We start from the raw sequence: 17,156 nt of genomic DNA, 5'->3' as shown, positions 1-17,156 counted from the left end.
AAATCAGAGAACATTCCATGACAACAGTGGTGATGATTACGATGAAACCAATGATGATAGTCAAAATCCTTGAATACCTACAATATGCTGATTACTTTGCCATCATGGTTCAAGTTAAAGCTAAATTAATCACAATAAATGCAAACATTTTTTAAACTTAATTATTATGGAGTCTTGGTCTACACCTTGGCAATAATAATTTCTGCAGTGGGTGAAACACAGAGGCTACCAAGATGATCTCAACCTAATAGTCACATCTCTGGAAATCTATACAAGATTTTTTCCAGCCTAATCAAACATAGTCATCAGTTTCTAATTTTTGATTCCCCACCCCCACCCTTAATCAGTGAAATCTTTCATGGATAAATTCTATATATGAAAAGAACCCTTGATCTTAACTGTTTTTACCCTTTAATTTCTTTTTTTTAAATCCTGGTGATGTGATCTTTCCAAATACTTCCTTCGAAATGAAAAATAATCAAATACCTTTGGTTAAAACACTTTCTCCCTAAAAACAAAAAAACAAAACAAAAAAAACCCCCAAAAAACCCACTTTCTCCCTACCACTACTGCATCCTTATATAATGCAGAGGCACTGAATAATTCATCAAGGAGATTTTATTTAAATATTGAGAATCATATAAAACCTTATTACAATGAAAAATATTGGCTTGCTACCTTAATGATAGTGATTATGAATTCTGTTCCTGAAATAATGATGCCTGTTTTTAACAGAAAATCATTTTACCAATGCTTCCGGGCAATTTCAAAAATTTGTCTAAACATTAGATCATTACCAAAGGCCCCAGGATCTGAATAATACATTTCTACATTACTGTGGAGAATCTATCACATTTTCAAGGCTAATGTTTACTCTAAAATCTGGATCTCAGTCTATATATTTATAGAGGAATAACTTCTTCAAGTGCCATTCTAGAGTTCTCATGGGCAAATGAGTGAAGAAATGCACCTCAGATAAAACCTGCAACCTCCAGAGCAGTGGGAGAGAGTCCAAGTTCATCTTTACAGCTTCATACCATTCCAACTGAATCTAGTTACACTGAATGCAGCACTCTATCTTCTCTGGTTTAAAATCTATACAAGAGATGATAAATGCTAATCTGGTATCTCAAGGATGATAAACCAGAAATTAACTTCTAAATTGTGCTCAGATGCTTTGAACTATAGTCTGTCTTTTTTTTTTTCTTGGCTAAGAAACAGATGCATTGTTTTAGTCATTGCACACTGGAAGAAAAGACCCCTCAAATGTTAGAAATTTGGCTTTGGGAATCCATCTAATTTGCTAAGCATAATGACCCTATTTTTAATCGTTGGCTGTTGAGACAATATCTTTGATGGGGGAGTGACTCATGAAGTATGTAGGAGTCATGAATAAGAAAGGCTTGCTTTCAACTAGAGGGCAGAGAGGTATTGAGAAGGTGAGTTAGGAACAAAGCCCAGGGGGAGCAAAGTGCATTGACTTACCTGCAGTACTTTGGTCAAATTGTTAAATAGAGCTTGGCCGGCACTCACTTTGTATTTGACGCCTCTGACTGTCCCATTTTTGCTTAAAATGTTGACTCTTCTTGTACCAAAACCCTTCTCACTGGCAGCCCTTGCTAACACCAGCAAGTTATCCTGGTCGTTCTCACACTCATCACCTTCCGATCCTATGTGGCCATTTTGCTGTCCATCAGACTCACTCAGTCCATCTATCCCCCAGATGCTGGCACACTCGGAGTCGAGAGAGCCTGATGGTTGCCCATCTTCGTACACTTCCTTCAGAACCCGCCCGCTATGAGATGATGCGATCCGAAACCGGACTTTCCGTGGCCTGTCATTTTCTGCCTTTATGTCCCTTTTCAGCATGATCACTTCCACCCACATAAACACTTCACATAATTCTGGATCCCTTGTTATTGCAAGAGTCCACTTGCCACATAGCAATATGAGAGCTTCATTCTCCTGACAGCAACACCCATATGAAACTAACATCGAAAGGAAAGAAGATTCCTAAGAACTTACAGTGCATCTCTGCTATTAATAATGAATGTGTCTGTGTGTGCTATGGTTACCTTTAAACTAAAACCTGCAAATGATCCCAGCCTTTAAATATTAAACAGCCATGGTGGACTCTTTTAACAGGACAAGTGCAAGAAAGTGGCGTGCAATGAAACAAAAAGTAAGTAGGGGGCAAGGAAATGAAAGACTTCAACTTTGAAGCCAACCATGAGTGTTGAAAAGGATCTTAGCAGAAAAGTATCTCTACAATTCACTGTCCAGGGTGGAGGCCAGAGATAAAATGTGGAATCTAATGTGTAGGATGGGATGAGTCTTGGTCTTCCCACAGTGCTTATGACAGTCCCACACTGTCAGCAGGTGATCTTTAAAAAGGGCAGTGGACCTGGACCATGAACCATGAAAGGCTATGGACTCTGAGAAACAAACGGGGTTTTAGAGGGGAGGGGGTGGGGGGATAGGTTAGCGTAGTGATGGGTATTAAGGAGGGCACGTACCGCATGGAGCACTGGGTGTTATACAAAAACAATGGATCGTGGATCACCACATCAAAACATATGGTGACTAACATAACATAATAAAATTTAAAAATAAATAAATAAATAAAAAATAAAAAGGGCAGCGGACTACATGCCAATCTAGAGCTTTTAAAACTAGCTCTTTAATCATCTATTAGACTTCATCAGCATTGTATAAGATGCATTTTCAATCTGCATCTTCATGCACAAGTGATTTTGCTAAAGAATAACTTTTTAAAAAACTATGAAAAGAGAGAACATTTGCCTTGTTACTTTCCCACTTCTGCTAGCAGCAAACATTCTCTTGGACAAAGGGAAAGGTTTTGGAATGAAACTTAATGGAACAATGAGAGAAGAATGGAAAATCCTCCAAGCCAGCCAGATCAGGCAAAGCAGTCCACGTGACCTGTATTAATAAATATTATATCCAAATCACCCAGGCATAAAGAAGGGACCTCTTAATGGTGCTCAGCGGATTTGCTGACGCTTTGATGAGTGACTGAACAATCTCTTAAGATAAAAGGCCATATTAAAACATACACAATGGTGAGTGCCCCAACCTGTCTGCACCTCCAAAGGGAGGACACACAGCTGGCCCTCATATTGCACTTCAAGGTTTCTTAATGTTTATAGTTTTATCTGATATAAATTGAATTTACATTTATTTTAGAAAATTCAGACAATAATTGCACAGCGTTGAAAATAAAAGTCACACCAAAAAAGAAAAGTCACGAATGACCTCACTAGAGATGTTAATAATTTTGTGAAATATCTTCCAGTCTCTATGAAGATGAGATGCTCTGATGGTCACAAAACTACATTGCCCAGCCTCTTGCCATTTAAGGGGAAAAGGAACAAGTGCCTAGCTTTTGCTGATGGGATGTGAGCAAAAGTAATGCATCATTTGTGGGCCGAGGCAGTTAAGAGAGAGAGTCCCCTGTCCATGCCCTTTCTCTTCCCCTCTCCCCATCTGCTAGCTGGATGACCCCAGCAGTCTTGAAGCCTGAAGTCCTTCCAATAGTTGTACCATATTTTCTTTCTCTTTCTGGATTGCTAGATGTTTAAATTATTTAAAATATTTAGTAAAATAACGCTGCACTGAATGTTCTTGTTCAAAATCAGAGCAGATATATCTAAGTAGTTCTTTAGTGTCCATTCCTTTGGGTAAAGTTGATGAGGGAAGAATTTTTTTTTAATGTCAAGCTTTTGACATAAATTGCCAATTACAGATAAGAAAAGCTGTAAAATTTACACTTCTCCTAGCATATGAGTTCCTATTTACTGCACTCTCACCAGTGCTAACAATGCATATTACCAATTTATTGTTTATTTTGTCAAGTCAAAAAGCAGTATTTCAGTGATGTTATAATTTCCCAGCTTTGAACCCTGTTGATGACTTTCATTCTGAATGTTTTCTTCATATAGAACTCTCACTGAAGAAAAAGATGGGAGAAAAATAGAAATCTCTGCCTCATGGTTAATTGAATTAGGAATCAAATATTAGAGAATTCTATATAATGCCAAAAAAGAAGCAGGGAGAGATAAAGAGAGGAAGGAAGGGAGAGAGAAAGAGCTAGCACTCTATCAACTATCTCTAAGTGACAATATTAAGAGGCTTTAACTTGGCAAAGTAAAAGAGTATGTAGTCAAAGTACATAACAAGAGAACCTAAGTGAGGAAATACTTATTGGGAAAGAAGAGAAAAATAATTCAGTTTTATACCCAAATGTCCAGATCTTTAAAATACACCAAAGTGGGGGGGGGGCATGAATATTAGCCTAATCAAAAAAAAAAAATCAAAATTCTGTGATCGTCCCAATTATTTTTTGCCCTGAACTCCTCATGTAATCTGCCCTAGTTCCCTTTTTCTAGATGTTTGGATTGGACAGAGTGCTATAGCATGAGCAGAATTTTGAAGTCAAAAAGCCTAGGTTCAAATTCCAGCATACCTCAGTGAGAATGCTCTTTTCACCAACCAAATCTTCAATTTTCCCATCGGTAGAATGGAGGTAATAATATCTGCCCTAGTGAGTTGTGCTTGCAAAGTAGCTGGAACATATTGCTCAATGTGTTTGTGATGATGTGTATATATACTATGTGTCCTCTGGATGGAAACAACTAATTTTAGCCTCAATAAGGCAAGACAAGAGCTACACAAGATTACAGTCAATAAATATACTTGAAGGATAGAAAAAATTCAATAGAACGATTAAAAAGTTTGTGATATTTTAAATATATACATTAAAAATATATAGTGTGTGTATATGTACCTACACATGCATATGTATGCATATCTAATATTTATATACTTCTGTGCATAGGTACTATACACATGCCTATTTATATACTTACGTGTATATGTGGCTATACACATGCATATGTATACGTATCTAATATTTATATACTTATATACTATTTTAAAATAATGATACTAGTTAAGAGTCATCTCTCTTTCAAGGATGAACTGAAAGTCCGGTAAACTGGAAACCAGCCTGCCACAAGTATAAGGGAGTATCTGCAAGTGTGAGAATACATTTTGATAATTGTAATTCACATACTTATCTTAAGCTGATATCAGAATTAAGCTGCTCTTTTCAGCAGGTAATTTTGCAATTATTCTTTCATTCGGGCAATGAGGATTCCACAAGTATCTACTGAATGCCACCCAAGGATAAGACACAGCTAGACACTATGGTAAATATAAAGATATGTAAAATTATGCCCATGCCTTCCATTGGTAACACTGCTTAAACAAAATAGCTAGAGTTCAATGCAGTGTATTTTAAGCTAATATATAATCCCATTTCCGTGAAATAACCAGATTAACAGTCCTCTCCAATAGAAGACATCAACACTATTCTCAACACTTTCCACTCTCATTCTGCTTACAATTTGTTCCCAGCTGCTTGATGTTAATACAGCAAATTCTAACTACTCCGTTTGCCACCTTTTCCTACTATCAGTTTATTATTCCCTACATTTTACTCACTCTGCCAGGTTAGCAACCTCCCTTCAGAAAGAAGGTCCTTCTTCTCTTCCTTCAGATGTACTCTTTCAATCATTTATTCATTTAACAATATTTATCAAGCACCTAAAAAATACCAGAGAGTTGCTTGATCTATACAGGTGAATACAACAGGCATGTTCCCTGCCTGTAGAATTAGATAACATACAATAAACAAATAAAGGTATAATAGAAATTATAACAAGCATTACTAAGAAAAAGAGGCGGTTGTAACAAGAAATGATAAAAGAAGGGAGCCTACTTTACACTAAATAGTCTCAACCAGCCTCTCTGAAAAGGAGACATTAAACGAGAGTCTACCAAAACTAGAAGAGATTGATCATGTAAAGGTTTGAGGTAGGCAGGAGCAGTCGGAGATAGTTCCTCAGCTGTGGAGACACGTGTAAAGGCCCTGAGGCCAAAAATCAGCAGGTTTGTTCAAAGAACTAAATAAAGGCAGAATGACTGAAGACAACTACAACTCCTATTCTATGAAACCCTTCTAAAAAGGGCCAACTAACTAACTAACCTAACTAACAAGACCTTTCCTTCTTAACCCAATTCCTTAATTTATGCAACCCCCTCAAAACACAAAACAAAAACTTGTAAACCATATTACCAATATAGAAATATTTCAAATACTCATAAATTTAATGCAAATGGGCATCTGTTCATTTAAAATAGTAAATTATATATTCTAGAAGCTAAATAGAGGGCAGAATGTTGCATTAACCAAACTAGAACTACTTTGGGAAATACTATTAATGATCAATGCAAAGAAAAAAAAAATTCCTTGCTCAATTCCCAGTAGAAATGATAACCCAGCAGCTAGACCTAGGCCTGGGTATTTCTTGTTGGTGTCAGTTTTTTAATCAGAATATCTAATTATTTCCTTATTTGTAGAGAAAGCAGAACATCAAAATCTAATTATTCTTTTACTCATCCTATCTCCAAATATTGCCCCACATACTATTCTGTGTCTGATTACCACTGCATGGTGAGAAGTAATTTTAACCATATTCCTGGATTTTGAAGCATAATTTTTAAAAATCCCTTGAATCATAGTAAATATATACAACATGTCTCCATTTGCTGTTATTTTATAACTATTACATTCACTGTTTTGTTTTCTGGTATTGAAAACAGTAAAACTTGGTCATTGGAAGTGAAGCAGAAACTCTGCCTGTCATTAACAAAGTGATTGTCTTTTCTCCAGCAACACTTGTCAACAGAGAAGCAATGAGCCATGACTCACTCCCCAAGTGCTGTTTTCAGAACTCCTGTTTGGATGGAGAGAACCTATTGATTTTTATTTTCTAACTATGCTGGTGACTGGAAGGGAAAAGAGATTCACTAACCATCAGTGAAATAGGGAAAATAAAGTGTCCCTGAAACCTTTCAGCATATAGAATATTGAACCCTTCTTAATCAACATGACTTTGCAAATCAAAATTCACAGTTCAATTATTAATTTGAAGTGCAGAGAACTTCTAGTCAGAAAAGAAAGTAAGTGCATTAAAGAAAGTATTCTTTGAAAACAGGACTATTTTCTTATTATATAACAAGAAAGATGGAGGATTTCTTAGTTTATACATTAGTTATGAATGGGGGCTGTGGGTCCACACAATGCTGGGTTTGAATCTCAGATCAGCCATCCTCTGAATGACCTTGAGCCTCAGTTTCCTTATCTGTCAAATAGTAGTTCCTACTGCATAGAATGTTTGGAAAAATTAAATAGAATGATGTATATGAAGTGCTTAGCATGCTGCTCAACAAATGATAGCCATAAATTCTTATCAATAAGTTACTTAACTAGCTAAATAGACAGTACATACTGTTTGGAGGACAGTGAGAAGAATGGAACCAGATGAGCATAATTATCTGACAGGGAGTCAAGGTAATCCCATTCTGTTTCTGCTCTGATTCTAGGGCTTTAAGGCTCAATGAGTCTGTCTTCACTAAGGTCCTGGAGAAGTTTCCAAGACCTTGTTCACTCTTTACATCTCTGGACTGAGAGTTTACCATATATTAAGTGCTGTACTGGGGGCAGGAGGCTTAGGTACTGGCTTATATCCTGTCACTATGGACTGAGTAGGCATGGCTGTCTTAGAATCCTGGGCTGCTCAGCTCTGGATTCAACATGCACCCCAGCATTTCCACTGGATAATTATATAAACTCTAAAATTAACACAAACCACAGATGAAGGAAGATCAATAAGGAGTCCCCAGAGAAACAACTTCCCACAATGGACTTTCATAGTTCAATTTTCATCTTTGATTCACCTCTATATCTTGTAGAGTGTTCTGCAGATAAACAGTGCTCAGAGAAATATTTCCTGAGTTGAAATTAGTTAAGGGATGCCTGGGTGGCTCAGTCATTAAGCGTCTGCCTTCAGCTCAAGTCATGGTCCCAGGGTCCTGGGATCGAGCCCCGCATCGGGCCCCCTGCTCAGCGGGAAGCCTGCTTCTCCCTCTCCTACTCCCCCTGCTTGTGTTCCCTCTCTCACTGTGTGTCTCTCTCTGTCAAATAAATAAATAAAATCTTTAAAAAAAAAAAAAAAGAAATTGGTTAAGTTAGACTTTCATGTCAGAACATGCTGACCTCACATTTTAGGAGACAGGCAAGGAACAACTGACATGATTACTTCCATCTACTTCTGTCTTGCTTCTGGTCCATATGTGAGGTAGGAAATAACAGTGGTTTACTTTTCAGGCAAAATATCCGACTAATGCTATTGGTGTCATTAAAGGCACCATCTATACTACATTACAAATTGTTGGACACTAGAGAGTAAATAGTGTCTTCTGTCCGTAGAACCCAAGTCCCAGAAAAAAATCAAAGAGTGATAAATCGAGTTTACCTATTTAGGTGTTGAAAACTTGACTTGGCTGCCTTCAACTTATAAAAGCCAAGCGATTCAAACATCCAGTCCACTTAGCCCCAAGGAGCTTTATATAAGCTCAACGTTCACTCTCAAGCATGAAACAAGGACTTTGCTCTTTCCTCTTGTATAGGGGGTTTCTGTGTATTGTGTGACTAAGATTCTTCAAACTGGGAGAAAAAAATCACTTTTACATCCTTCCTCAATCAGACTGTCAATATGGAGAATACCTATAAATATGTCTTATGGTAGAAAGATTTTTTAAACTAACTGTATTATATTATTACTCCAAGATATTGGTGTATGGATCCAACATCCTTAATTCTTAATAAAGAGATAATCAATGAATTAAATTATGCACATGTTTATCCTACACACGGGAAGTTTACTTCTCACAGTTCTGCTTGGAACCATCCAAAGGAAATCCAACCGCTTTGGGATGGAGAAAAGGTTGGACAGAATGAATGAACATGGCACTCAAGAATAAAGAGTAACGTTCCCCTAAAGAGAAGGCATGATGCAATGTGGATGATGACTCTGGGCTGGAAAGGCACAGCCACCCCGGACAGCACAGAGTTCAGGCAAATTTCTCAAAGTATCAATAAAGCATTAAAAATACTGAATCAGATCCAGAGATGCTCAAGGCATCCTACTAAGTATCATAAAGACCAGAGTTTATCCTTGAGATTTTTTCAGAATCAGGATAGAAACAAGAGAACAGGGAAATAGAGTCACAGTCTTAGAAACATCAACCTGGAAAACTAAAAGCAGCTCTCCAGATCAGCAGTGGATTTCAACAGAATGTCAGTGCTGCATGTGGTAGCAAAGGAATGTAAATCCCTAGAGTAGCAATTTATTTTTCCATGAGAATGTGCTTGCAGAATGTGTAAAAGAGTCTTACAAATTTTCAAATGTATTGAGGTAAAATAGCAATGCTCTCAGAAACCACCCTGCTGATAGATTTTTCTTAGTCATTATTTTTTAAATTGATGAAATAAATAAAATGTCCAAAGAAACATGCAAAGCTGACTGGAAAATATATACTAAAGAAATCCTTATCCTGAGACACACTTCCTGTCTGATTCTTGCGGCTGAATTTTTTTAAATCACTGAAAATTTGACATGCGTCATCTTTTACCAATAACTGCCATAAATTTATCACAAATTATATTTCATAATCATGTTGCCTTTTTTCTTCCAAAAGCATGATGACAAAATGGAGCCCTGGGACAACCTAATTCTATTATCCTACCACTGTTGCCAGGGTAACAGGGGACTGTTGATTCTACTGTCTGAGATGAAAGTTAAAACTGGCAAGAAGAAGAAAAACAGGGAGCCCAGACAAAAAAAAAACAAAAAACAAAAAACAACCGACTGTGTTCATTCAGAGATCCAGAGATGTTTTTGTTTTCCTTGCGGGATTGTAGTTTCAAGTCCACAGATAAACTAGAAAGTTTTTTAAGAGCACACAGGTGGTCCCCAAATGACCAGGAACGTTCCCCTAAAGAGAAGGCATGATGCAATGTGGATGATGACTCTGGGCTGGAAAGGCACAGCCACCCCGGACAGCACAGAGTTCAGGCAAATTTCTCAAAGTATCAATTACACATTGAAAAGGGGACCTTTTGCAGATATGTCTTCTTGCATCGTCTTTTGCAAATGAGTCAATGCAGTTTCCAAAGCTTTTGCATATATAAACTTGGAACTCTAAAATAATCTGACTGAGTTGGCTTTGATCTGCTCTGTTGGCAAATAGAAGCTTTTTCGAGTATGAATATATAAGTCATATTAGAAACTAAATAAAAATTCATGAATCATTCATATTGACTGCCCATTATTAGCTCCAGAAGCTGGGAGTCTCTTGGCAGATTCAATGGACTCTAGGGATAAACTTTGATGCTTTAAGACCCAGGAAATAAAATAGGATGAGGAGTTGAGAAAACCATGATCCCACTTCTATATGAAAACTGCTACATTTCTGACACCCTGAAGATTAACAATCGCTGGGACCGTTAGAAGGTAACACCCCTGGCATGGACACTGGGGCTTCACAAGGGGCAGGGGCAGAAGGTGACAACTGTGAGACCCAGCTAGGCAGCTTCAGAGCTATTGATAAGCATGAGCCAAAGGGGGAGAGCCTGCCACATGGGGCTGGGCAGTTTTCCATGTGACATCCACTGAGCCCCCTTTCCTGAAATAATTCTGGACGCTCTGGAGTGAGGAACCCTGAGGTCCAGCCATCCATCTGTTGGAAGCTCTGTAATTTAGGAATCATCTATTTTCTCAGGCTGTGGAAGCCTGCATGATATGTTCACCAGTGCATAACTGTGAAAGACTCAACCCAGAGTGCAGCTCTGGTAGTTCAAGAAGGGATCTGGGCACCCTCACACTGTTGAGGATTTACTAGGGGCTTCATCAGTTCTAAGATGTGCATTTTCTCACGTATTAGCGTCTCTGAAATTAGTGGGCATCTGATCCTCAGATAGATCCGGAATGGTCATGACATAACTGCCTGCACATTAAAACTTATAGACCAGTTTCCCTGACTTGGAAGAAAATCCAAGACAACAGCAAAGCACACTTTTGATAAACACCGCATCACCGTTTTGGATCACAAGAAGGACTGACTGCCTTGTGTGAAAAATCACACACATCAATGACTCTGAGTGGAAAAGTGACTAACAAGACTCAAACTCTGAGTGTTTGGGAATATCCTAATTAATTTATTTTACATTTATTTGCCTTTATATGTATGCTCAAGAGCAACATACAAGAATAATCTCTATATAAATACATCTCAAAGAGCTTTTCCAAGCTTTTTCCAGAGCTTTTTCCAAATTTCAAGCCATAATAAAATATTGTGCCATGATTAAATTAGCAGGGCTTTTTTAATTTTTTCTCAGTGGTTCATAAAATAAGGATGCATCTTCTAGCTGATAGCATCTTAGATTCGATGAAATATGGGCTTATCTACAATTTTCATATACAGGTAACTTTTATTTAATGCCGTGCAACATCCAAAGGGACAGGCAAGAAACAACTTCATTACCGAAAGGGATGCATTCTTTTTTTTTTTTTTTTTTTATGTTATGTTAGACACCATCATCATTAGTTTTTGATGTGGTGATCCACGATCCATTGTTTTCGTATAACACCCAGTCCTCCATGCAGTACGTGCCCTCCTTAATACCCATCACCAGGCTAACCCATCCCCCCCACGCTTCTCCCCTCTAAAACCCTCAGTTTGTTTCTCAGAGTCCTTAGTCTCTCATGGTCTGTCTCTCTCTCCGATTTGCCCCCCTTCAATTTTCCCTTCCTTCTCCTAATGTCCTCCATGCTATTCCTTAAGTTCCACAAATAAGTGAAACCATATGATAATTGACTTTCTCTGCTTGACTTATTTCACTTAGGATAATCTCCTGCAGTCCCATCCATGTTGATGTAAAAATTGGGTATTCATCCTTTCTGATGGCTGAGTAATATTCCATTGTATATGGACCACATCTTCTTTATCCATTCGTCTATCGAAGGGCATCTAGGCTCTTTCCACAGTTCGGCTATTGTGCACATTGCTGCTATGAACATTGGGGTGCATATGGCCCTTCTTTTCACTACATCTGTGTCTTTGGGGTAAATACCCAGGAGTGCAATTGCTGGGTCATAGGTAGCTCTATTTTTAAATTTTTGAGGAACCTCCACACTGTTTTCCAAAGTGGCTGTACCAACTTACATTCCCACCAACAGTGTAAGAGGGTTCCCCTTTCTCCACAACTTCCTCAAACATTTATTGTTTCTTGCCCTGTCCATTTTTGCCATTCTATCTGGTGTAAGGTGGTATCTCAATGTGGTTTTGATTTGAATTTCCCTGATGGCTAATGATGATGAACACTTTTTCATGAGTCTGTTAGCCATTTGTATGTCTTCTTCAGAGAAGTGTCTTTTCATATCTTCTGCCCATTTTTTGACTTGATTATTCGTTTTTTGGGTGTTGAGTTTGAGAAGTTCTTTATAGATCTTGGATACCAGCCCTTTATCTGTAGTGTCATTTGCAGATATCTTCTCCCATTCTGTGGGTTGCCTCTTTGTTTTGTTGACTGTTTCCTTTGCTGTGCAGAAGTTTATCTTGATGAAGTCCCAAAAGTTCATTTTTGCTTTTGTTTCACTAGCCACTGGAGATGTATCTTGAAAGAAGCTGCTGTGGCCGATGTCGAAGAGGTTAGTGCCTATGTTCTCCTCTAGGATTTTGATGGACTCCTGTCTCACATTGAGGTCTTTCATCCATTTTGAGTTTATCTTTGTGTATGGTGTTAGAGAATGGTCGAGTTTCATTCTTCTGTATACAGCTGTCCAATTTTCCCAGCACCATTTATTGAAGAGAGTCTCTTTTTTCCATTGCATAGTTTTTCCTGCTTTGTCGAAGATTAGTTGACCATAGAGTTGAGGGTCCATATCCGGGCTCTCTATTCTGTTCCATTGGTCTACATGTCTGTTTTTGTGCCAGTACCATGCTGTTGGTGACCACTGCTTTATAATATAGCTTGAAATCAGGCAATGTGATGCCCCCAAATTTGTTTATCTTTTTCAATATTTCCTTGGTGATTTGGGGTCTTTTCTGATTCCACACAAATTTTAGGATTGTTTGTTCCAGCACTTTGAAAAATGTCATTGGAATTTTGATCGGGATGGCATTGAAGGTATAGATTGCTCTGGGCAGCATAGACATTTTAACAATGTTTACTCTTCCGATCCATGAGCATGGAATGTTTTTCCATCTTTTTATGCCTTCTTCAATTTCTTTCATGAGTGTTTTGTAGTTCCTAGAGTTTAGATCCTTTACCTCTTTGGTTAGGTTTATTCCGAGGTATCTTATGGTTTTTGGTGCTCTTGTAAATGGAATCGTTTCTCTAATTTCTCTTTCTACAGCTGCATTGTTAGTGTATAAGAAAGCAACTGATTTCTGTGCATTGATTTTGTATCCTGCCACATTACTGAATTGCTGTATGAGTTCTAGTAATTTGGGGGTAGAGCCTTCGGATTTTCCACATAAAGTATCATGTCATCTGCAAAAAGAGAGAGTTTGACTTCTTCTTTGCCGATCTGAATAATTTTTATTTCTTTTTGTTGTCTGATTGCTGTTGCTAGGACTTCTAGTACTATGTTGAATAATAGTGGCGAGAGTGGGCATCCTTGACATGTTCCTGATCTTAAGGGAAAGGCTCTCAGCTATTCCCCATTGAGGATGAATTCGCTGTGGGTTTTTCATAGATGGATTTTATGAACTTGAGGAATGTTCCCTTTATCCCTATACTCTGAAGAGTTTTAATCAGGAAAGGATGTTGTATTTTGTCAAATGCTTTTTCTGCATCAATTAAGAGGACCATATGGTTCTTCTCTCTTCTCTCTTATTAATGTGTTCTATCACATTGGTTGATTTGCGAATGTTGAACCACCCTCTCATCCTGAGGATAAATCCCACTCGGTTATGGTGGATGATCCTTTTAATGTATTGTTGGATCCTATTACCTAGGATTTTGTGGAGGATTTTGGAATCCATATTCATCAGGGATATCAGTCTGAAATTCTCCTTTTTGATGGGGTCTTTGCCTGGTTTGGGGATTAACGTAATGCTGGCCTCATAGGATGATTCTGGAAGCTTTCCTTCTGTTTCTATTTTTTGAAACAGCTTCAGGAGAATAGGTATTATTTCTTCTTTGAATGTTTGGTAGAATTCCCCAGGGAATCCAGCAGGCCCTGGAATCTTGTTTTTTGGGAGGTTTTTGATCACTGCTTCAATCTTGTTACTGGTTATTGGCCTCTTCAGGTTGTCAATAGCTTCCTGTTTCAGTCTTGGCAGTTTATAAGTTTCCAGGAAGGCATCCATTTTATCCAGATTGCTCAGTTTATTGGCATAGAGTTGTTGATAATAATTTCTCTTTTTTTTAAAAAATTTTATTTATTTATTTGACAGAGAGAGACAGTGAGAGAGGGAACACAAGCAGGCAGAGTGGTAGAGAGAGAAGCAGGCTCCCCGCTGAGCAGAGAGCCCAATGCGGGGCTCGATCCCAGGACCCTGAGATCATGACCTGAGCTGAAGGCAGACGCTTAACGACTGAGCCACCCAGGCGCCCCTGTTGATAATAATTTCTAATAATTGTTTCTATTTCCTTGGTGTTAGTCGTGCCTCTCCGCTTTCATTCATAATTTTATTAATTTGGGTCCTTTCTCTTTTCTTTTGGATAAGTCTGGCCAGTGGTTTATCGATCCTATTAATTCTTTCAAAGAACCAACTTCTAGTTTTGTTGATCTGATCTACTGTGTTTCTGGTTTCTAATTCATTGATCTCTGCTCTAATCTTAATTATTTCTCTTCTAATGCATGGCTTAGGCATCGTTGTTGCTTTTTCTCTAGTTCTTTAAGGTGTAGAGTTAGTTGGTGAATTCAGGATTTTTCTATTTTTTTGAGTGAGGCTTGGATGGCTATGTATTTCCCCGTTAGGACCGCCTTTGCAGTATCCCATAGGTTTTGGACCGATGTGTTTTCATTCTCATTGATTTCCATGAATTGTTTAAGTTCTTCTTTGATTTCCTGGTTGACCCAAACATTCTTGAGCAGAGTGGTCTTTAGCTTCCAAGTGTTTGAATTTCTGCCAATTTTTTTCTTGTGATTGAGTTCCAGTTTTAAAGCATTATGGTCTGAGAATAGGCAGGGAATAATCTCAGTCTTTTGGTATCAGTTGAGACTTGATTTGTGACCCAGTATGTGGTCTATTCTGGAGAAAGTTCCATGTGTGCTCGAGAAGAATAAATATTCTGTTGTTTTAGGGTGGAATGTTCTGTATATAACTATGAGGTCCATCTGGTCCAGTGTGTCATTCAAAGCTCTTGTTTCCTTGTTGATTTTCTGCTTAGATGATCTGTCCATTGCTGAGAGTGGAGTATTGAGGTCTCCTACAATTAACGTATTGTTATCAATATGACTCTTTATTTTGGTTAACAGATGGCTTACATAGATGACTGCTCCCATGCTGGGGGCATAGATATTTACAATTGTTAGATCTTCTTGTTGGATAGACCCTTTAAGAATGATATAGTGTCCTTCTGTGTCTCTAACTACAGATTTCAGTTTAAAATCTAATTTGTCTGATACAAGAATTGCTACCCCAGCTTTCTTTTGAGGTCCGCTGGCATGGAAGATGGATCTCCATCCCTTCACTTTCAGTCTGGATCTATTTAGGTTCAAAATGAGTCTCTTGTAGACAGCATATGGATGGGTCCTGTCTTTTTATCCAATCTGCAACCCTGTGCCGTTTTATGGGAGCATTTAGGCTGTTCACGTTGAGAGTGAATATTGAAAGCTATGAATTTATTGTCATGTTGCCTATGAAGACCTTGTTTTTATAGCCTGTCCCTGTAAATTTCTGTTGTATATCACTCTTGGGGTCTTTCTCCTTTTATAGAACCCCCCTTAATATTTCTTGCAGGGCCAGCTTAGTGGTCACATATTCTTTCAGCTTCTGCCGGTCGTGGAAGCTCTGCATCTCTCCATCCATTCTAAATGACAGCCTTGCCAGATAAAGTATTCTTGGCTGCATGTTCTTCCCATTTAGTACCCTGAATATGTCTTGCCAGGCCTTTCTGGCTTGCCAGGTCTCTGTGGATAGGTCTAACGTTATTCTGATGTTCCTCCCTCTGTACATAAGGAATCTCTTCCCCCTACCCACTCTTAAGATGGTTTCCTTGGTTCTAAGATTTGCAAGTTTTACTATTACATGCTGGGGTGTTGGCCTGTTTTCCTTGATCTTAGGAGGGGTCCTCTCTGCCTCTAGGACACGAATGTTTGTTTCATTCCCCAGATTAGGGAAGTTCTCAGCTACAATTTGATCAAATATATCTTCTAGTCCTCTCTCTCTCTCCACTCCCTCTGGGATTCCAATAATTCTGACATTGGAACGCTTCATGGTGTCACTTATTTTTCTGATTCTATTTTATGGATTCTGAGTTGTTTTTCCTTGGCCTCCTCTTTTCCCTTTTTATGTATTAAATTGTCTTCCAGGTCACTAATTCATTCTTCTGCCTCACTTACCCTAGCTGTTAGATTATCTAGATTAGATTGGATCTCATTGATAGCATTTTTAAGTTCTGCCAATTCACCTTTCATTTCTGCCCTTAGAGACTCTATGTTGCCATTAATTGTTTTCTCCACTCTAGCTATTGTCTTCACAGTTGCTAGCCTGAATTCCATCCCCGACATCTTGGTTATATCTGTATCCATTTGTAAATCTGTGGCATAAATCATAATCTGAGTCTTTCCTATTTTGGTGGTTCCTCCTCCTAGTCATTCTGTTGAGGGATGGTTGAGGGAATGTACAGAGTCCAAATTATTGACCACAACCCAAGCAAGTTGCACCTGTTTTCTAGGGACCTTAGGGTTGCTGGCCTCTTGTTCTCTCAGCCTGTCTTCTGGGGGAGGGGCCTACCGTGCTGTTACTCAGGCAGCCCTGTTTGGGTGGAGTTTCCCTGCCCCCTGTGGCGGGGGATGGGCTGAGTGGAAACCGGTTTTTGTTCTTTTGTTCTTTTGTTTCTGGTGGCTTTCCCTGGCAGCTTTCCACATCTCTTCCAAGAGTCAGAGCAGAAGAGACCGTTTCCAACCCTCTGCCTCAGAGCAGAGAGATCGCAGTCTGTTCTTCAGTGAGCTCTCCAGGCCACACTATCTCCATTTCTGTCTGTGCTGCTA

At 38.6% G+C, this 17,156-nt stretch overlaps 1 protein-coding gene across 33 annotated transcripts in view; it reads right to left on the bottom strand.

The window, feature by feature from the left end:
- GRXCR1 (glutaredoxin and cysteine rich domain containing 1) overlaps nt 1–17,156 on the bottom strand; it is a 309,082-nt gene that overhangs the window by 116,075 nt on the left and 175,851 nt on the right. The window contains exon 1 of one of the 33 annotated variants that reach the window (XM_045881227.3): nt 1,486–2,366. The exons of the other annotated variants lie outside the window; for them this stretch is intronic. Within the exon in view, the coding sequence (XP_045737183.1) occupies nt 1,486–1,995 (510 nt within the window). The 5' untranslated portion in view covers nt 1,996–2,366. Of the gene's footprint in view, nt 1–1,485; nt 2,367–17,156 lie in introns of those variants that run through there. 33 annotated transcript variants of the gene reach the window in all.

Source organism: Mirounga angustirostris, unplaced genomic scaffold (genome assembly GCF_029215605.1).
Source record: "Mirounga angustirostris isolate CCGP_5_RB_7025 unplaced genomic scaffold, mMirAng1.0.hap1 SCAF_2, whole genome shotgun sequence".
NCBI lineage: Eukaryota > Metazoa > Chordata > Mammalia > Carnivora > Phocidae > Mirounga > Mirounga angustirostris.
Note: the sequence above shows the minus strand (reverse complement) of the source record. Positions and strands in the feature narration are given on the sequence as shown.